This window comes from Mobula birostris, chromosome 6 (genome assembly GCF_030028105.1).
Source record: "Mobula birostris isolate sMobBir1 chromosome 6, sMobBir1.hap1, whole genome shotgun sequence".
In the NCBI taxonomy this organism is placed as follows: Eukaryota; Metazoa; Chordata; class Chondrichthyes; order Myliobatiformes; family Myliobatidae; genus Mobula; species Mobula birostris.
This window is the reverse complement of record NC_092375.1, coordinates 133633514-133655418: the sequence shown is the minus strand read 5'-3', so window position 1 is coordinate 133655418 and position 21905 is coordinate 133633514. Positions and strand designations below refer to the sequence as shown.

At 38.2% G+C, this 21905-nt stretch overlaps 1 protein-coding gene across 1 annotated transcript in view; it reads left to right on the top strand.

Moving 5' to 3' along the window:
- Nucleotides 1-16290, top strand: part of LOC140199379 (disco-interacting protein 2 homolog A-like) — a 272630-nt gene extending 256340 nt beyond the window's left edge. The window contains exons 33-38 of the mRNA XM_072261369.1: nucleotides 3747-3808; nucleotides 7255-7312; nucleotides 8158-8232; nucleotides 11172-11346; nucleotides 12085-12208; nucleotides 14733-16290. Of these exons, the coding sequence (XP_072117470.1) occupies nucleotides 3747-3808; nucleotides 7255-7312; nucleotides 8158-8232; nucleotides 11172-11346; nucleotides 12085-12208; nucleotides 14733-14985 (747 nt within the window). The 3' untranslated portion in view covers nucleotides 14986-16290. The remainder of the gene's footprint in view (nucleotides 1-3746; nucleotides 3809-7254; nucleotides 7313-8157; nucleotides 8233-11171; nucleotides 11347-12084; nucleotides 12209-14732) is intronic.
- The last annotated feature ends 5615 nt before the right edge of the window (nucleotides 16291-21905 follow it).

Below are 21905 nucleotides of genomic sequence, written 5' to 3'. Positions count from 1 at the left end.
GATCAGTTTAGAGCCATGGATCTATCCTTTGAAAATAGTCACCGGTCCCTGCATCTACAACCCAATCCCACACAAGAGAATAGTAATCAAGTCACCAGTGTCTCAATGTGATGTTAGACTAATTGGCACTATCATTCTGATGTAATGAACTTCTGGTGCAGGAGTCTCCGATTTCAGAGCAAAGTCTTAGAATTTTGTTCTCACTTAGCAGTTGATTAGGTAGTGGTGGCTATAGAAGTAGAGAGAGAGGGAACTGTTTAAGGAGATGTGACAGAGTAGTTCTGTTTATGATGTACATAATGTGTTATGCCCTTGCCATTGGTCTCTTGAAAAGTACCACTGTGATTTAATTAATGGCTGTGCTTTGTCCATAGTTTCTTTGGATTCTGTACTTAAGCAGCAGTGTAATTTTTTTTGCTAACCACTAATCCAGTGTCTTCAGTAACTGTTTTGCTGTTTCTGTTTGTCTCTTGTCTCTTGCTTATGCTTCTCTCTCTTTTAAATCTGGCTGTCCCTTCCTCTCTGTGGGCTGACCTGTGTCATCTCCTTTCCTCGTTTTCTCCTCCCTCATACTCTCAGCCACACAGGCTGGGCAAGCTGGCTGAGCAGGTAGAGTAATTTTTGTGTCTTTTTTTTGTCCCAGATTATCATCTAAGCCAGCTGGCAAGCTTATCTAAAATTTATTTATTGCAAAATGATAAAGCTTAGAATTGCTGCTTTATTTTAAAGCTGAATGATTTGGAAAGAATCATTTCAGTGGAAATTCATCGTGCAAAGGAAATATGTGACTTGTTGATAGAACTTAAGTGAACAGATAGAATGGCATTGGGTGAAATAATTTTTATCTATTGTTTTAATGGTAATTACCTATTAACGCTGCTCTGAATCTTCCTATTATTTTGTTATTTAACCTCCTCTCTTGTTAACCCTAGTTTTATTTTCCACTGATGAATGGTAGATACCATGACTTTGTTTACAGTTTGAAAATGAGTTCACATAATTTTATCATGTTTGTGTTTGAAACCTAAAATGGGTACGTTATTGGAATACACATGGCAGGTAAACATTTTAGTCTCACCTGGACTTGCCTTAGAATGAGGTGCTGTCCTGTATGATGAGACAGAAAATCAATCAATTTTAGTTCCAAGCTCCTGTTAGGTCAGCAGCAAGCATCTATCAGTGGTGTCCATTTGTTTCTTCTGCATTTGCAGAATATTTTACCTGTGAAAAGTTATTTTACTTGTAGAGCACAATCTCACTTAAGCACTGCAAATTGGTAGGGACTACTTGCCATAGAAATTCGTTAATACCAAAGAATTTTTAAAAGAAAAAAAATAGTTGGAGGAGCAAGTGTAGAGAGGGAAACATGCTATTAAATTCAAATGTTATTTTATAGTTGCTAAAGGGTCTTGTTATCATGAAATGTATCATCTATTTTGAATGTGTCTGTAATGCTTAATTTGCATTTAAGGATATTTACTCTTTTTAAATCTTTTTATTGAATAAGTATACAAAAGGGTAAGCCATATAGGCACTAATACACTGTTAGAATATAATAAAATTACAGGAAATATTAATACAGAAAAAAAAGTGATACAAACAATGTAATTTAAACATAACATACTAAGGTAACATAATAGTATACTAATTTTTATATATATATATATCAATAAAGAAAAGGAACCCCCCCCCCAAAAAAAAACCCACCATGCAACTAAACTAAAAGCAAAGCAATGGGCTAACTTGGAACCAAATAGAGTTAAAGAACTTAAAATCACGTCCTTAAACCCGACCTCCATTAAAAACAGTAAAAAAAAACCAAGAAGGGTATATAAATATGGAGCAAAAAAGAGAAGGAAAAAAAATTACATTAAATGAAAATATTGAATAAAAGATCTCCAGGTCTGTTCAAATTTAAGTGAGGAATCATAAAGATTGCTTCTAATTTTCTCCAAATTCAAGCATAATATCGTCTGAGAAAACCAAAAAAAGGTGGTTAGAGTGTTAAGCTCTTTCCAATGTTGTAAGATACATCTTTTCGCCATTAAAGTAAGAAATGCAATCATTCTACAGGCTGAAGGAGAAAGATTACTGGAAATTTTAGGTAGTCCAAAGATAGCAGTAATAGGGTGAGGAGAGATATCTATATTCAATACCTTTGAGATAATATTAAAAATGTCTCTCCAGAAAGTTTCCAGAGTAGGACATGACCAAAACATATGAGTTAAAGTGGCTATCTGCCCTGGACATCTATCACAAAAAGGATTAATATGAGAATAAAAGCGAGCTAATTTATCTTTGGACATATGTGCTCTATGAACAACTTTAAATTGAATTAGGGAATGTTTAGCACAGATAGAGGAAGTATTGACTAATTGTAAAATCTGCCCCCAGTCATCCACGGAAATGATAGACCCCAATTCCTGTTCCCAATCTACCCTAATCTTATCAAATGGAGCTTTCCTAAGTTTCATAATAATATTATAAATCATAGCCGATGCACCTTTCTGACATGGATTAAGGTTAATTATAGTATCTAAAATGTATGTAGGAGGAAGCATTGGAAAAGAAGAAAGTAGAGTACTTAGGAAATTTCTAACTTGTAGATACCTAAAAAAATGTATTCTTGATATATTTATTAGATAATTGTTCAAAAGACATAAGGGAACCATCTAAAAATAAATCCAAAAACCGTGAAATACCCTTAGTCTTCCAAATTTGAAAAGTACGATCCGTAAAAGAGGGAGGAAAAAATGTTACCTAAAATAGGAATCGCTAGCCCAAATTGGTTAAGATCAAAAAATTTTCTGAATTGGAACCAAATACATAAGGTATATTTAACTATTGGGTTAGATACCTGTTTAAGGCATTTCAAATCAAAAGGAAGAGAGGAACCTAAAATAGAGCCAAGTGTATAGCCCTGAACAGATTGTAATTCCAATGCTACCCATTTAGGAATGGATAGTATATCCTGGTCAAGTAACCAAAATTTCATATGTCGAATATTGATTGCCCAATAATAGAATCTAAAGTTAGGTAATGCTAAACCTCCATCCCTCTTAGCTTTCTGTAAATGTATTTTACCCAGTCTCGGGTTTTTATTTTGCCAAATAAATGAAGAAATTTTTGAGTCAACTTTATCAAAAAAAGATTTTGGAACAAAAGTCGGCAATGCCTGAAAAATATATATATAGAAATTTTGGCAGAAAAAACATCTTAACTGCATTAATACGACCAATCAAAGTTAATATAAAGGAAACCATTTAGATGAAAGTTGAATAATATGGTCAATTAAGGGTAAAAAGTTAATCTTAAATAAATCTTTGTGTTTACAAGTAATTTTAATCCCAAGATATGAAAAATAATTCTTAATCAATTTAAACGGAAAGTTATGATATAAGGGAAGTTGTTTATTAATCAGGAAAAGTTCACTCTTACTAAGATTTAATTTATAACCTGAAAAGAGACTAAATTGTGCTAATAACTCTAAAACAGCAGGGATGGATTTTTGAGGATTAGAAATATATAAAAGTAAGTCATCAGCTTAGTGATATTTTATGGGACTATAAGGATATTTACTCATGGTTATATAAATAGTATCCTTTAATTTTAAGTATTTTGTACCAAAATAATTGTGCAATCTAGGTTTAATAGGACAATTTACAATAAACCATGTACTGTATTTTGTGAAATATGGTGTTTTCCATTTGAACATTTCTGATGTTGATATCAATACTTTTTCTTAGGGAACATCTGGACCTGATCCAACTACAGTCTTTGTGGATATGAGAGCCCTCCGTCATGACAGGTATGCTTATACTATTAATTTGGATTTTTTTTCTTGTTGTGTTCGCTCCTTGTATTTTTTATTTCATTTCAAGCATCATCCTCTTTAGATTCTGGCGAGTTTTGAAGTGTCTGATTTTGATAGATTTAAAGTTTGATCAAGCTGTTTCACGATTAACAGCCAAGATAGAGGCCTTTCCAGTCAGCATTTGCACTCTGATGGAACCTCCAACACCACTCTCTCCTTCATGTAGCCTTGTACTCTCGTTGCTTTATGTGCAGCCAACTCAGCTTCTTATAATAGTGAGCTTTACTTTTTAACCAATCTCTAATTAAATGTTGTTTCTTGAATTCCCTTTTGGATTTTTTGTAATCTTAGATTTACTGTATGGACCTAAGACTAAGCCTCATCTACAAGTGGAAGCTTTCTTGTGTACCTGTCAAATGTTATAATCTTAAGATCTCTATGTAATCACGATTTTTCTTGTGAAAAGACATAGGCTGATTAACAATTCCTGATACAAGGAGTCTATAGTTGTTACTTGCATTTCCAGTGCTCTGTATGTAAATATGGCCTAACGGCTGCTATATGAATTTTGGTATTATGCAAAATTTAAACTCCAACCTAACAAGTTCTGTCAAATTTGCTTGAAATAAATTTAAATACAAATAGCTCAAAAGTACTATTTGTGTGGAGCACTACCTACCATCTTTTGCTAATCTGAGTAATTGATTTTAATCTCCTACTTCTGGTCATCTGTTTTGTATCCAGTTTATTCTTGTTCTGCCTCTTAGCCCATGATCATGTTCTCACGTTCATGATTCAACTATGCAGAACATTATTGAATGTGTTTGTATTCTTGACACATTACGTTTACTTCATAACCCTTTTCTAACCTCCGAGTTGTTACAAGAAATTCAATAAGATTGATCAAGCATGAAATGCTATTTTGACTACCCTTTTAATTATTCTATTGTAGTGAAATTTCTGATTGCTTGTTTATTTAGAACATTTGAACAAAATTTTAATTATCTTTCCTTTCACAAGTGTTTAGCTAATTGATCTATACTTCTGTTGATCTATTTCACTTGATGTAAAGAAAATCTGTTAATTGTCAGCTAACTCTTTGGCACTGCTCACTTTTCCATTGAACTATGACATTTGCTTTGTTATATTTTTTTCTATTGCAGGTGTGGTGACACATGACCAGAATGTTATCCGCTTTATTACATCTATTATTAATTATTGTTCCTTTTTCTTTCTTGAATATTCCACTACAATTTTGAAACTCTTCTTCCAATGTCATGTTCATCATATTTGTTCCCTATTAAAAACAAAACTTTCAATATCTCTGCCAGTAATCATTTCACTATTCTGGCCTTTTTGTTGCTGTGAGTTAGAACTACATGGAGCCATAAAGTTTGCATTTGTATGTAGTTTCATGTATTCATAGAGATTTGTAGCAAGAAATGTTTTGGTACAGAATGCTTGTATGAAGGCATTGTTAATTGAACAAAAGAAAAAGTGCTAATTGAACAAAAGCTGAAGTGCTGTGGATGATGGAAATTGGAAACAAGGAAAAAGTTGGAAATATTCAGCTTTAATGATTTGGTTCAATGATTTTTCATCAGAACAAGGAGAGGTCCTAGTCTGAGCCTGGATATATATTTAAGAGTTCAAATATTAAAGAACATAGGCAGGGAATAAGATGGGTGCGGAACATTGATAGGAAAGGACAGTTAGAAAATTTTATGAAAAATTAAAAGCTTAAGTATTGATGGTGCAGGGCAAGTTGGGATGATACTAGGACAAATTAAGCAACTAAAAGTGTTAATGATAACTGAGGAATCGGGAAGCTTAGAATGTAGCAAAAGCACCCATAATCCAAAAATCATGGTGATATCTGTGATCTCTGGCAGATCACTGCTGGCTGACTTTAAACCCAGTTCAGAGTCAGAATCAAGTTCAATATCACTGACATATGTCATTGTTATGGTTCATCAATTTTCCATATCAGCACTCATTGTCTTGAGAAAATGGAGATAATTAAAGGAATACTCAATACTGTTACCATTACAAACAAGAAATATCAGTCACTAATAAAATTTCCTTTTATACCTGTTAAAATTTACATTCTGGCTCCTTTTTTATTTTCATGGATGTGTTGCCTCAGTACTGTAAGAAAGCAACCAAAATTTGGTTGAAATTTATAGCAAATATTCAACTGTAATACAACTCTTGCAGAGATGCCCCTTAAATCTATTGGTGGGTTAGTCATATTAATAGAGAAAAAAATAAGGGTATGTTGACAGATTAGAGAGTTTTCAAACACCTTGCAAATAGCACATCAAGGGATTTTTCATCCTGAAAGTGCAAACTGCTGTGGTATCTGAATGTCTAAACATGGCTTTGTAAAAATTTTTGATGTATAAATAGAGTTTCTGATAGCCCTGTAATTTTGAATGTTCTTTGGTGACAGCTATTTTAGGTAACAGTGAGGTTGATTAACTGCTGTTAAAGAACCATTTCTGCGATGTCCTGCTGTTTTCCTTTCAATTTTATCATTTTCAAATTATAACACGTCTAATCTTGTCTTCTGTGATGAGCTCTCTGAGACGATAAGTTATCTATGAGATAGCAGTAAAGAGCCGGTGTTACATCCCCCATGGTGCTACTGCTCCACCACCAAACTCGACAAGGCAGGCTGTTAGAATAGAGATGATGTAAGCAGGCAGCCACATGCCACAGTATAGCTTTCCATCGTGCATAGGAAAGAACAAATGGGAAAGTTTGTTAAAAGATCAAGGACAGAAATGATTGAATGAGTAAAGCATTGGTGATACAAAGCATAAGGGGATAATATTGGGGCAAGTAAAGCAACAAAGGTGAAGTTGTAAAGATAAAAATTACCCAAACTGCTGCTGTGATGTGAATTGGCTAAAGCAGAAGCAATATTATTCTTGTACTGCGTTTCTCTGTTTTGTGACTGCCCATAAAGTTTGCTAGAATTCTTTCTTTTCATAATGTTGCAATACTCGAAGGAAATCCTAAGTGGCACCCTCATCATGGCAAATACAGCATTACATCAGCCATAGGATGTAACCGAGTCCCATTCATCTTTTGTACATTGGCTCCTGGTCTGGCACTGCTCTATACTTAATCTCCTCATTGTATTCAAATTGCTCTGTAGCTTACTCTCTGCATACCTATAGCTCATGAGCTTTGTTACGTAGCATAATGAAGGAATGTAAATAATAGTGTTGAGGTTCAGATCCTGAAGCTGTTATTTCTCTTTCCTGAATATATTGAATAGCCTATATTCAAAAGTGATAAATGCATGATAAAAATAAGTCATTTTAAAATGGTAATTCCCATTGGAGGGAATGTTTATGTATATTTCTTTAATATACCGTTTCTTATTCAATTGAATAGAATGCTTTTTAAAGAACTAACTTCTCTTGTTCTAGGGTGCGTTTGGTAGAGAGAGGCTCCCCACATAGTCTTCCATTAATGGAATCAGGAAAGGTATGTGTACGAGAAAGCTATTCAGAGTTGGTAAAATCTTAATCTTATGTCTGAGTAGTCAGGCCTCAAAATGTGGGAGGTTAAGTTGAAAAGCAGAAAAATCAGGAATAAGTGTTGCCAACATTTATGGGTTGTTTTAAGAATAGTGTTGTATTTGAAGTTTAGGAGAATTCAGAAATAAGTTGAGAAAAGCAAAATTGAAAATCAATAATAGAGACAGAAGATTCCTTAGATCTTCAACAGCTCAGGCAGCATCTTTCAAAAGACAAACAGAATTGATGTTTCAGGCGAAAGGTCCCTCATCAGTTCTGACAAAGGGTCTTTCACCTTAAATGTTAACTTTATTCTCCAAATTTTGCCTAATTTGCTAAGTGTTTCCCATGTACTCTGTTTTTCATTTAAGTTGAGAGAAGCATTGGTCATGCTCTTGACAATAATCAGTGGGAGATATGACTGTGATAGAAAGGCTTTAAATGTATTGGGTATCTTTCAAACAGGAGAACACTGGGCCATGTAACATTTTAGCTGCCTTTTTCAAATATTTCGCGACCTTGACTATTCAGAATGTGAATACAAATATCTTTCAGTCCCAGTGTTAATGGATAAAATAAAGTTGAAAAGGATTGAAATTCAACAATAAAACCAAATGCATCAATCCTTAACTCTTGCTCAAACATGCCCTGGACATGGGCCTGAAATTTTAAGTCTGCTTCTCTTGAATTTTATGATTTGCTGAATTTTTTCTAAAATATTTAAAGTGTAATAGAATTAACAGCAGAATCAAAAACAAAGCAACTGGACTAATATACTGATCTTAAGCTTAGTCCTTTTGATCTCTTTTGCAGATTCTCCCTGGAGTAAAGGTTATCATAACTAACCCAGAGACAAAAGGCCCGCTGGGAGATTCACACCTTGGAGAGGTGAGATTGGAAAATATCAAATGTCAATCAAAGCTATACGCCACATTTTCTACAACTTCGAAAGTGTAGGGTCAGAGAGCATGGAAACAGGCCCTGTGATCCAATTATCCAATTTATCCATGCTGACTGCATTGTCTGGCTCAGCTAGTCCTTTTTGCCTGTGTTTGAGCAATATCCCTCTGAACTTTTTCTATCCTGGCCAGATGTCTTTCCAACATTGCAGTTGTCCCTGCCTTTACAGCTTCATCTTGCAGCTCCTTCCTAAAACCCACCATTTCCTGTGTGGAAGAAGTTGCCCTTTGGGTCCTTTAAATCTTTTTCTTCTTACTTTAGATCTAAGACCTTTAGTTTTAGATTCCCCTTTGGGGCAGCACGGTAGCGTAATGGTTAGCACAACGCTTTACAGTACAAGCGACCCAGGTTCATTTCCTGCCGCTGCCTGTAAGGAGTTTGTACTTTCACCTTGAGGCCACGTGGGTTTCCTCCCACAGTCCAACAGTACAAACTCTGTAAATACAAAAAGAAAGGAATAATAATAGCAATAAATATCAAGAACATGAGATGAAGAGTCCTTGAAAGTGAGTCCATTGATGGGTGGGAGCATTTCAGTGACGGGGCAAGTGAAGTTGAATGAAGTTTTTTCAAGATCCTGATGGTTGAGGTGTAATAATGGTTCCTGAACCTGGTTGTGAGAGTCTTGAGGCTCCTGTACTTTCTGATGGCAGCAGCGAGAAGAAAACATACCCTGAGTGGTGGGGGACTGTTTCCACAATTATTCATGAGTTCTGTTTTCATCAAAGGTGCATTGTTGTATGAATGCATATTGACACAATTGGCATAACAAGATTTCACAAACAAGATGAATTAATAATTGATCAGTTTTGTGCTGTTGCCCACAGGCTGAGTGTTGAGCAGAATGAAGGGAGAACCCACTGTCTCCCCTACAAATGGTGGCATGGGATGCCTTCTGTCACTGTGGTGACACTTCGAAAACCAGTTATTATCTGTTCCGTTAATGCCATATTCCTTCTCTTCTGCTTTAAAATGTTGGATTAGCACAAACATTCTCAAACTTTTTTTTGTTTTCACTTCAGAGGTTCAGACTCCCTATTGACGTACAGCCCTGTCTCTTTTTAAAAGAAAATCTAAAGATCTATTTTATATAAAAGTCAATGTGGAATCAAAAAGGCAATTCAAATGAAGCTAGAGACAGAATTGGTTACGCAACAGCTGTGACAGGGCTTGCATGCCATTATTTCTGATAAGATGGAACTAAACAGTATAAATGGTGGTGATGCAACTCCCCAACTTTGGATGCTTGCCTTTATGTTACTTAAAGGAGAATAACACTATACTTGTGCAAATCCCACAGCATCTGTCAACCCTGTGATCTCTGACTTGGTTTATGACCTTGCTCCTTACTACCTGCACTGCATTTTCTCTGTACTGTAACACTTTAGGCTGCACTCTTTATTGTTTTACCTAGTATTACCTCAATACATTGTTGTTATGAATTGATCTGTGTGGACGATATGCAGGACAAGTTTTTCACTGTACCTCGGTGGAAACCTGAAATACTTTGTAAGGAATACCAGAATCTTGGCATAAATAAAATTTGATAGTGTGAGAATCATGAGAGCTGCAGCACTACTGGTGGTGATAATGCATGCAGAGCCTGTTCGTTAGAGCTGGCATTCTCTTCACCCTGGCTTCAATTTTAATTGTCTTGCAAGAAACAAGCACCTGTTATTATCAAACATATGTAATCTTCATCGGGCTTGTATGCAAACGTGGCTCGATAGCTAACTCTGCAAACAGTCACGTGACTCAGCGGTGAGAGGACTACCATAGACAATATATGTCCAGGGTCAGTGTGATTTGGGGTTCAACCAAATGGGAACATCATGATGTTCCGATTAAAGAAGCCTCAATTTGAGCAAATGCTGTGTAAATACTGCTAGTACACAATTATCAGTTGGCAAGAGATAACAAATCGTACACAGCATAAAATTATAAAGAAAATATATTTCCTAATTTCAGCTTCATCAAATAGTTATTAAGAGAAAGAAAAAAATAAAAATAAAAGGGCCCATTATAGTTAAACAAGTCTAAATATGCATGTAACCGTTGGAGCTCTTCTCTTCTAAAACTGGATATAACCCTTACAGCACCAAACCCACAGTCTGCGTGAAAGCATCCACCACAGTCTGAACTAGAAGTCTATCTTGAACAAACTGGTTCTCTCCCTGAGAAGTATTGGCCCTCCTCAGAGCCTTTCATCTGCACAAAGCTCTTCTTGCAATGGGGACTATCCTTGCCATGGCATACTGTGACATTTCCCTTCTGTCCCACTGTGGCACCTGCAAAAAAAACCCAAGCAAGACTACTGTCCATCACAAATCTCTCTCAGCCATGCTCTCTCTAGAACTTTCTCCAGATCCCACCTTCCTGATTGGCTGATGCAACAATCCTAAGCTGAACTGCAGGGCTTCTTATTTTTAGCCAAAACCAAAATATTCTACCAGCAGAGCACACTGCTTCTGCAGAAAACTGCTAAACTGAAATACCTACAGCAGAACAATAGGAAGTCTTAACCAGGGCATTACACATTGTTAACCCAAATTTAGTTTTTGGAGGACTGTGAATTAAACTGTTTTTTAGCTTTGCGCTCATATTTGTTCATTCAAGGAAATAATGATTATGTTGTCTTTCCTGCGCAGATTTAGGAACAGCTTCTTCCCCTCTGCCATCCAATGGATATTGAACCCATGAACACTACCTCACTATTTTTAAGTTTTAATTTGGCACTACTTATTTAGTTTAACTATTGTGTATGTAAAATATATTTTATTAATATAATTCAATGTTTTTTTCTATTATTATGCATTGCATTGTGCTTTCACGACATATGCTAGTGATACTAATTCTGATTCTGACAGATCTGGGTGAGCAGTCCACATAATGCCACTGGGTACTACACGGTTTACGGTGAAGAGTCCTTGCACGCTGACCACTTCAACGCCAAACTCAGTTTTGGAGATACACAGACTTTGTGGGCACGGACTGGATATCTTGGATTTCTTCGCAGGACAGAACTGACTGACGCAACTGGAGGTGAGTTGGTGTGCTTCAAGAAAAAGAAGTGCTGTTTCTTTCATTTGTTTATTATAATTAATTTAAATTTCAGTAAATATGGTAAGTTTCAAAAGGCATGCTGGTAGAATGGGAGTATTAGTAGAAATTTAAGTTATACCATTTCAGAACAGTGTCTACTGTTACAAGAATTAAAATGCATGAGATTTGAGATTTGTGACATGGATGAGTAAAGTAACTTGTTTAGAAAAAACGAGCATTTGTGGTTACATCAAAAATATGACTTTGGTAATTGAGGAAATGAAGACATTCATATACTTAAGGGAAGGTATTCTTATCTGTTACACTGAGCCAATGTTCCTTCTGATTTGTAATGACCAGTGTGCGCAAAAATTTTGTGCTGTGCAGTTTTTTGGCCAGTGACAAAAATGTGCACACTGAATAATTTCTTCAATAAAAACTGTATAAATAAGCCAGTTCTAAAATCTGCGGATAAATAATCACAAACTCTACATTATCAACACCGTCCACATCAAAAACCAGAAAATGAAGGTATATGATTTGTAATGAAAGTATAGGACTGTGAAATAGACTTAACATGCCAGTGAGGTAGAGGGTTGATGTCCTTGTGTGCGCAGTTTAAATTCCTTTGTGTGCTGGTAGCAAAAGATGTGTGCGCATACACCTTAGAAGGAACATTGCTCTGAGCTAACTTCAAACTGAATTCTCTAGATATATGATAGCTATCTCCTGTTGCAGAACGTCATGACGCCCTGTATGTGGTGGGATCCTTGGATGAGACTCTGGAGCTGAGAGGAATGCGTTATCATCCAATTGATATTGAGACCTCAGTGCTCAGAACACACAAGAGCATTGCTGAATGGTAGGGCATAGATATTATAAATTAACTATCAGAATGATGAATTGATAGAAGCTTGATTCACTAACAACTTTGCTTTAAAATTCTTCTTTCCAGATCATGTAAACTGTGCATTGGGATGTGGGATGACTTTCTTTTGCTTGACGACTGCTTAATGAGTACGGATTTCAACAAGAGAGTAATGAGTCGGGATAGAGTTGTGGAAGGAGAGGAATAAAAGTTGGCACATCTAAGTGATGAGGAAGAGAGTGGAAAGAAAAGATGCAGATAAAATTAGCTGAATAGACCTGCAGAATCTACACTACACTTGATCTCAGCCAGAAGGTGTTCCTGCTTATATATGTAAGGCAAATGCCAAGAGAACATCATGGATGTAATTAAAACATTAGAGGAATCTATGAGGCACTGGAGTGGAAGAAGTTCAGCTTAGAGACTGCCACATGAAGTATACATAAACCGGTTTCATGTGGCGACCAAAGGAGGACAGTGTCAGGGAACACCATCAGTGTGGGTTCAGTGGAGTCAGAAGGCTGAAGGAAAGGGGAGGATTGATTCTGTACCACCAGAGTGTGTGACCCTAGAACAAAAACTCATAGAATGGAGATGCAACAAGGCTTCCAGGTGTGGGCTCAAAGAAATGGGATCTTTGGGCTTTTAGCAAACAGAGCACTAGAAAAGAAACAGTGACTTATAGTAAAGTGAAAAGTGAACTCACAAAATCACTGCACATGTCAGAGACACCATCTGAGCAATTTTTTTTTATTTAAAGCATTCAGACCTGGGAAGGTTCCAAAGAACTGGGGTAAAACCATAAGAGTTAGAAGATTAGCTGTTTTTTTTTAACCTTCCAAAGATTCATTGCATCAGTATGTAGAAATTTCTTGTCATCGCAGTCTTGAATATTGACCTTTGAGACCATGACCCCTTATGCTTCACACCTCCACCCGGTGGGGGTAGTAGGCTAGGAATTGTCAACTCCTTATGTACCTGGTCAAACCCTGTATAAAGGCTGATTTGTATTTGTGCGTCCCAGCTTGTGCCATAGCCTACACAAGTGGCCTACGCCGTTGTGAGCATTTATACTTGTGCGTTGGTGTGTCTGCACCGCTCTGCAATTCACCGCCAAAACACTAGTTGGCAGGGTTTCTATGCCACTGTGTTGAGCTTCTTCGTGTTAAAACTCAACACGAAGAAACTCAAGCTTCAAACAATGGCAACTGAAGGAGGTGAATTTTCTGTGCTTGTCTGGCCACTGAGAGACATGGACGAGGAAATGCATTTCAAATATTTTCAGATGTCAGGAGGTAGATTTGATGATTTGGTTCATCGTCTCCAACCATTTACTTCGCATCAGTGTAAGCACAGTATACTCAGACTGGCAATCACCATTCAAGTTTTAGCTTCAGGTGGAAGTCGACAGGCTGTAGCAGCTAGCTACAAACTGGAGTCAGCCACAGGGTCCTCCATAATTTCGGAGGTCTGTAAAACTTTATGGAAAGCATTGCAGCCAGAGTTCCTTCCCTGCCCTTCAGTCGCCCAATGGGAAGCTATTGCAGCGTAGGAGGAAATGCAATGCTACCAAGCGGACCAATCACACTTGTTGAGGTCTGCGTCGCCGCGAAGCATAGTTATATTTTGGGAGAGGTGTGCGTTAGGCTACGGTGTAGAGTTTGGCATAGAGTACAGCATAGGGTACACCGCAACGCCGTACCTACGGCGTACATTTGACGCACAAGTATAAATCAGCCTGTAGTCTGCAAGATGGAAGAATTGTGAAGGGACTGGAACAGTGATAGATCAGTGGCCATGGGAAGTAAATGGATTGTTGGAAGGCAGAGAAATGAAGTGATTTGGTAGTAGAATCTAGAGTAAGATGGAAGTGACAACTGTTGAAGGCAAGTTGCGCAAAAAAAAACTCTTGATTGCAGAAACAAAAATTGAATTTACATGGCTGCTCATTTGATGGATTAAAGACTATGTGAAAGAAATAGATCTTCAAAGTGTTGTCCGTGAAAAAGTGGAATTTGCTTTTTAAGAGTAGAAATTTCTTTCCAAGAACATAAAAACAGCAACACAGTTAAAACTGAAATTCATTCAAATATTTGAGTAATGAATATTGTATGCCAGAGGACATAGTTAGATATGAGGAGCTGATTGCCAGTCAAGATCATGCAAATATACCCTTCCAGTTTAGTTCAACAGAGTTGAATAATGCAGATGTGACCACAACAACAACAACTGATTAAAGGTACAGATAAAGAATTCGAGTGGATGGGCAACCTTCCTTTTAAAGAGAGCTTTATTTTTCATTCATCAAGCTGTTCCTTAAGCAACTACGACGGATACCCATGGATGGTGGTACAGCAAAGAAGTTGATCATGTGTTATCAATGTGCCACCTATCCTCATAACCGTAAATATGTTTCATGCATTATGTAGATAACTGGATCCCTAAGCACACTGTGAGTGGCAGCACGATGCTTTTCTTATATGTTCCTGATTTTTGTTTTTTTTTTGTTCTTCCACAGTGCTGTCTTTACGTGGACCAACCTGCTTGTTGTTGTGGTTGAATTGGATGGTTCTGAGCAGGAAGCACTGGACCTGGTTGCCTTGGTTACCAATGTTGTTTTAGAAGAACATTACCTGATTGTAGGAGTGGTGGTTGTGGTGGACCCTGGGGTGATTCCCATCAACTCACGTGGTGAGAAGCAGAGGATGCACCTTCGGGATGGTTTCCTAGCTGATCAGCTTGATCCCATTTATGTGGCCTATAACATGTGAGCGCAGTGCTCTGACTGCCTATTGCTACCGCTGCCTCAGTGACAGTATTTGCCGGTGCCATGAATGTCCACGTCGATCTTGTATGCTGCACTAAGAATGAGAACGAAGAGAAAGCCAGACCATGCTGGGAGGCGGTGCTGCGTGCATTAAAGCCATATGTCCAGTATGATCTGTCATCCATTTCTCATGATGATGTTCTGCAGAGCTCCAAAGGCTGTCGCATCAAAAGACAGCAGGCTAGCCTACTACACCACTGCTGGTGCCATATTAAATGTGAAGTAGTGTTCTAGAAACGCCACTGTATCACAACACATTCAACAGACTACACAACTGTAATGGGGACATACCTTGTTCATACATCCTTAGACTTCCTACAAGAATGGGAGGCGAATAAGTTCTGAGTTTTGAGTCACCAGTGTTACCATTTTCTTAAACCCCTGCTTTTCTCCACAGTATGTATCATCACACTCTTGTGTGGCTGTGGATTTGGAAGTTCTTTTTAAAACCTATTTATTCTGGATATAATTGGATAAATGGACAGGTGATCTATCCAAGAGCCAGGTGTGGGGGTGGGGCAGGCATTTTAAAGTTGTTGGCATCCTCAAGCTAATCCACTGTTCATGTCGCTGAGAAGTAAAGGAAGAATGATTGAGGACAATGCTTATGTTGAGTTCTGAGTTGTCCTGTGATGTTCGCACTAACGGCTTATGAGTGGAACTTTAGAAGAGTTTTAAATCCCACCCTTTTATTGTGATCTGCAAAGCTAGTGAGGATCTTGCCAACATTTCATTGTTGTGATTGCCCACTAACCATGATAATCTGGACCCAGCATCAGAAAGCCACATTCGGACCACCTACCTACATTAGGAGCATTATCTCTCCAGGAAGAATAAATAAAAACAAGTATCCTGTTGTTTTAATGAATATCCTATCTGATCCATTTTTATAAAATACTTCCATTCCATGTGTCATTTCATCTATCAATTTCGACTGCAATATTGCATTTTGTAAAATAGTGAAAGGATTGGTCAATGTTATGTCAGACCTTGAAATGCTGCAGGAGTCAATCTACTGTCATGACGATATTCAGAAGGGTCCCTAATCTTCAGTAGCTTTCCTCAGAAAGTTACAAAGGGTTTGAATTGGTGTGAAATGAAACCGAAACCTTTCTGTTTGATTATGCCAGTTGCTACAATTTGCACCATGTTGCTGGCATGCACTTGCATACCCGCTGGCTTTTCATGCATTCTTGGTCTTGAGATATAACACAACTTGGTGATTGCATAAATAAAGTTATTTCACACATTTCCAGCTTTTTCTGCTAAAACATTTTTATTCCCCTGATGGGACCACAACATATGAGCATTCATTTGGTTTATTTGTCACAAGTAAGAGCTCCTTAAATTCTTACTATGAACTTCCCAAGGAAACCATTTTACCCTTGTGTTCATGGCCATTTAAAAATTTGCGTTAAGTGAATAATCAGCACTGAATGAGATTATAATGCCTCACAACATTGTGATGTTGTAAGTTGATTGGAACATATTTTCCTTTTAAGGATTCAAGATTATTTAATGTCATTTCCAGTACACAAATATAATAGAGAACAAAATGATTTTTCCTCTGGATCTGATGCAGTACAAAACACAATAAGATGACAATTTTTAAAAAAAAATCATAATTATTATAAATACATAAGATAACTGATACACATTGATTGTATGCCCATAAAGAGATGCTTGGCACAGGAGTGTATGTACATATGGTGACTCTGATAGGAGGAAGTAATAAAATAGTGGTGGTGGGATGGGTTACTCGGTGGAGGTGTCAATCAGCCTTACTGCTTGGGGAAAGTAACTATTTTTGAGTCTGGTGGTCCTGGCATGCATACTACATTGTTTCCTCCCATATGGGAGTGGGACAAACAGTCCATGAACAGAGTGGGTGGGATCCTTCATAATATTGCTGCCCTTTTCCACACCTTTCTGTACATATATATCCTGGCGCCAGTGATGTGTTGGGCAGTTCTGACTACCTCCTCTAGAGCCTTCCTGTCACTGCAGTGCAGTTTCTGTACCAAGCAGTGATGCAGCATGTTAGAATGTTCTCTGCTGTGCATCTGTAGAATGTCATGAGTACTGATATACATAGTCCAGCTGTCTACAACCTCCTCAGAAATTGGAGGCTTTTGTGAACTTTATTGATTGTGTAGGATGTTTTCTGAGACTATGAGAGGTTATGTGAAATGTGCACTCCCAGGAGTTTGAAACTGCTCCCAATTTCCACTGCTGTGCTGCCGATGTAAGGAGGACTGTGAGTTCTCCTGAAGTTGATAACCATGTCCTTTGTCTTGTTGAAGTAATCTATAACTTACTAACAAAACAGGAACATCAACACAAATTTGAACTGCAATACAGATGTCAGAAATTGGAAGTCTTGGGCTAACCGGATATTTAAACAGAATTCTTGTGTTTGATGAGGGATTTGCAATGGGATATTGCAGTCCGCTGTTAAGCTTGTGCTAGCAATGTGGAGGAACCATTCAGCAGGACCTGAAAATCAAGGCTGAAAATTGCAGATGCTGGAAATCTGAAACAAAAGCAGATTCCTGAAATAGCTGGTTGGACAACATCCATGGAAAGAGGAACAGTCAACATTTCATGTTCCATTTTTATTTTAGATTTCTAGCACTCAGTATTTTTGAATTTCATTTACTTTGAGCTCAGTGACCCTACATCACATTTGTCACTTTCTCCGTTGGCTGTTTCTTTCTCCATATACTTTTTGACCTGATAAGTACTTCCATCATTTTCTATTTTTACTTTAGATATTTTAGTTATTGCTTTGCATTTGAGGCGGTAGTATTTTTTAAAATATGTTCCAAGTCTGGGGTGACAATTTCTGAAATTTTTTTTTAGCCTCTGTTGTAACTTTTTTTGTGTGTGGAATGGAAGGCTTCTCTGGCATGGCCAAAATTTATTGTCTCTCTGATTGCCCTTAAGGTGATGGTGAGACAGTGCCTTAAATTACTGTAGTCCTTCTGATGAAGTTGCTGAAACAGTGCTAGGATTTAGAATTGTTCCTAAAGTGATATAATTCCAAGTTGGCATGATTCCAAAGGATAGAAGCAGAATTTACAGGGGATGGTGTTTCCATGCATCAGTGACACTTTCTAATAATTTATCATAAATTTGGTAGATGCTGTTAAAATAGCATAGCAAGTAAATTGTAGTACATTAGTGTGCTAGTGGTGAATGAATGAAATGTTTGTGTGGGTGAATTAAGTGTCCAAAATATTAGGTGTGTTTTGTTTGGGATGATGTCAAGCTGCTTGAAGGTTAGAGTTTCACTTTTTTAAGCAAGTTGAGAGTATAATATCACAACCTAGAGACATGCCTTGTAGATGGATAGAAAGGCCTCATGGAGTTGTAAGGTGAATCACTTGTCACAGGATTGCTATTCTGGCTAGTACGCTGTCTAAATGGCTGGTCTTGTTAATTTTCTGGTAAATCATTATCATCAAGAAGTGGGACAATTCAGTGAGAGTAACACTGATGAATGCAAAGAATGCTTTTCTGGAACATCTTATTGGAACTACTCTTTCCTGACACCTGGAGCACAGATGAATGGCCTTTATAGTCAATCTGATATGATTGTCTTAAAATTGAGAGCATGAGAGAAGTATTAAATACAGAAGAGAGCAAGATCGGCATGGACATGAGGAGGTCTCTGTGCTGAAGATGATACCTGCAACATGTCTTCAGCGAGCACTTCTGCCTCAATGATGTACAAGCCAAAAGGGGTTAGGAGCTTTGTACTGGCTTGGGTAAAGGACTGAAGAAGATTACTTCCAGTTTGGCAGGTTAGTACCGATATTAGTAATGGATCCCAGCTTCTGTAAATTAAAGGACAGTTTGCTGATGGTGCAAAAATTGGTAAAAGTGAGCTATAAGCAAGTCTTAGTCAATTGTGTGATCACAATTCTATCTCCTTTACCATAGCTTTGGAGAGGGATACGAACAGACAAGTTAGGGAAATGTTTAATTGGAGTAAGGGGAAATATGATACTATCAGGCAGGAACTTGGAAGCATAAATTGGAAACATGTTCTCAGGGAAATATACGGAAGAAATGTTGCAAATGTTCAGGGGATATTTGTGTGGGGTTCTGCATAGATACATTCCAATGAGACAGGGAAAGGATGGTAGCGTACAGGAACCATGGTGTACAAAGGCTGTTGTAAATCTAGTCAAGAAGAAAATTAGAGCTTACGAAAGGTTCAAAAAACTAGGTAATGATAGAGATCTAGAAGATTATAAGTCTAGCAGAAAGGAGCTTAAGAAAGAAATTAGGAGAGCCAGAAGGGGCCATGAGAGGGCCTTGGCGGACCAGATTAAGGAAAACCCCAAGGCATTCTGCAAGTATGTGAAGGGCAAGAGGATAAGAAGTGAGAAAATAGGACCAATCAAGTATGACAGTGGAAAAATGTGTATGGAACCGGAGGAGATGGCAGAGGTACTTAATGAATACTTTGCTTCAGTATTCACTATAGAAAACGATCTTGGCGATTGTAGGGATGACTTGCAGCAGACTGAAAAGCTTGAGCACGTAGATATTAAGGAAGAGGATGTGCTGGAGGTTTTGGAAAGCATCAAGTTGGATAAATCACCAGGGCCGGACAGGATATACTCCAGGCTACTGTGGGAATCGTGAGCGGAGATTGCTGAGCCTCTAGCAATGATCTTTGCATCATCAATGAGGACGGGAGAGGTTCCGCAGGATTGGATGGTTGCGGATATTGTTCCCTTATTGAAGAAAGGGAGTAGGGATAGCCCAGGAAATTATAGACCAGTGTGTCTTACTTCAGTGGTTGGTAAGTTGATGGAGAAGATCCCGAGAGGCAGGATTTATGAACATTTGGAGAGGCATAATATGATTAGGAATAGTCAGCATGGCTTTGTCAAAGGCAGGTCGTGCCTTACGAGCCTGATTGAATTTTTTGAAGATGTGACTAAACACATTGATGAGGGTAGAGCCGTAGATGTAGTGTATATGGCCTTTAGCAAGGCAGTTGATAAGGTACCCCATGCAAGGCTTATTGAGAACATAAGGGGGCATGGGATCCAAGGGGACATTGCTTTGTCGATTCAGAACTGGCTTGCAGAAGGCAAAGAGTGGTGGTAGACGTGTCATTTTCTGCATGGAGGCCGGTGACCAGTGGTGTACCTCAGTGATCTGTTCTGGGACCCCTACTCTTTGTGATATTTATAAATGACCTGGATGAGAAAGTGGAGACATGGGTTAGTAAATTTGCTGATGACACAAAGGTTGGAGGTGTTGGTGGATAGTGCGGAGGGCTGTCGGGTTACAGCAGGACATTGATAGGATGCAGAACTGGGCTGAGGAGTGGCAGATGGAGTTCAACCCAGATAAGTGTGAGGTGGTTCAGTTTGGTAGGTCAAATATGATGGCAGAATATAACATTAATGGCAAGACTCTTGGCAGTGTGGAGGATCTGAGGGATCTTGGGGTCCAAGTCCATAGGACACTCAAAGCTGCTACGCAGGTTGACTCTGTGGTTAAGAAGGCATATGGAGCATTGGCCTTCATCAATCGTAGGATTGAGTTTAAGAGCCGAGAGGTAATGTTGCAGCTATATAGGACCCTGGTCAGACCCCACTTGGAGTACTGTGCTCAATTCTGGTCATCTCACTACAGGAAGGATGTGGAAACTATTGAAAGGTTGCAGAAGAGATTTATAAGGATGTTGCCTGGATTGGGGAGCATGCCTTGTGAGAATATGTTGAGTGAACTTGGCCTTTTCTCCTTGGAGCGACGGAGGACGGGAGGTGACCTGATAGAGCTATACAAGATAATGAGAGGCATTGATTGTGTGGAAAGTCAGAGGCTTTTTTCCAGGGCTGAAATGGCTAGCACAAGAGGGCATAGTTTTAAGGTGCTTGGAAGTAGGTACAGAGGAGATGTTGGGGTAAGTTTTTTGTGCAGGGTGTGCTGAGTGCATGGAATGGGCTGCTGGCAGCGGTGGTGGAGGGGGAAACGATAGAGTTTTATAAGAGACTCCTGGATGGATACATGGAGCTTAGAAAAATAGAGGGCTATGGGTAAGCCTAGGTAGTTCTAAGGTAAGGACATGTTCGGTACAGCTTTGTGGGCCAAAGGGCCTGTATTGTGCTGTAGGTTTCCTTAGTTTCTATTCTATGGCTATATTTAAGTGAAGCCACAATTAGATGTTCATACTGATGTTCTACCAGACCTGCTGCAACCAGACACTGATAGTATTGAACAATGATGCAATTAACAGAAAAGATGATTTGCACCATCTTCAGAGCAGAATTCAGAAAAGGTAAAGCTGAAGTTTTTTTTTAGAGATACAGCATGGTAATAGGCTCTTCCAGACTAACAAATCCACATCACCCAATTACACCCGTGTGACCAACTAATCTACCAACCTGTACATCTTTGGAATGTGGGAGGAAACTGGAGCACCCGGGAAAAAACGCCTCATCGTCATGGGGAGAACAAACAGACAGTAGTGAGAAACAAACTATGCCACAGTTCCATGGTAATATATACCGATATTTACAGATATCTAAAGTCAAAAGTGCAGAATAGATTATCAATCTTGGCATTGTCACTGAACCTTGCACTCAGCAAATACATTCATTTCACATAATATCTAGAACCAGCACACTGCACTGTGTATGACCAAAGAAATAGGCTTTAAAAAGATCCCAGCTGCATACCAAATGTGCTATAGGCTTCATTGTGTCTTTTAGTCCAGTTGTTCCAGTACATGTAAGGCTTTAACATCTGCCTTAAAAGTGGATGATTTCAAAGTTATGTCCAGACCAAATCTAATCAGTTACCACCTCATGAGTCGACTCAATCAACAAACTGGGG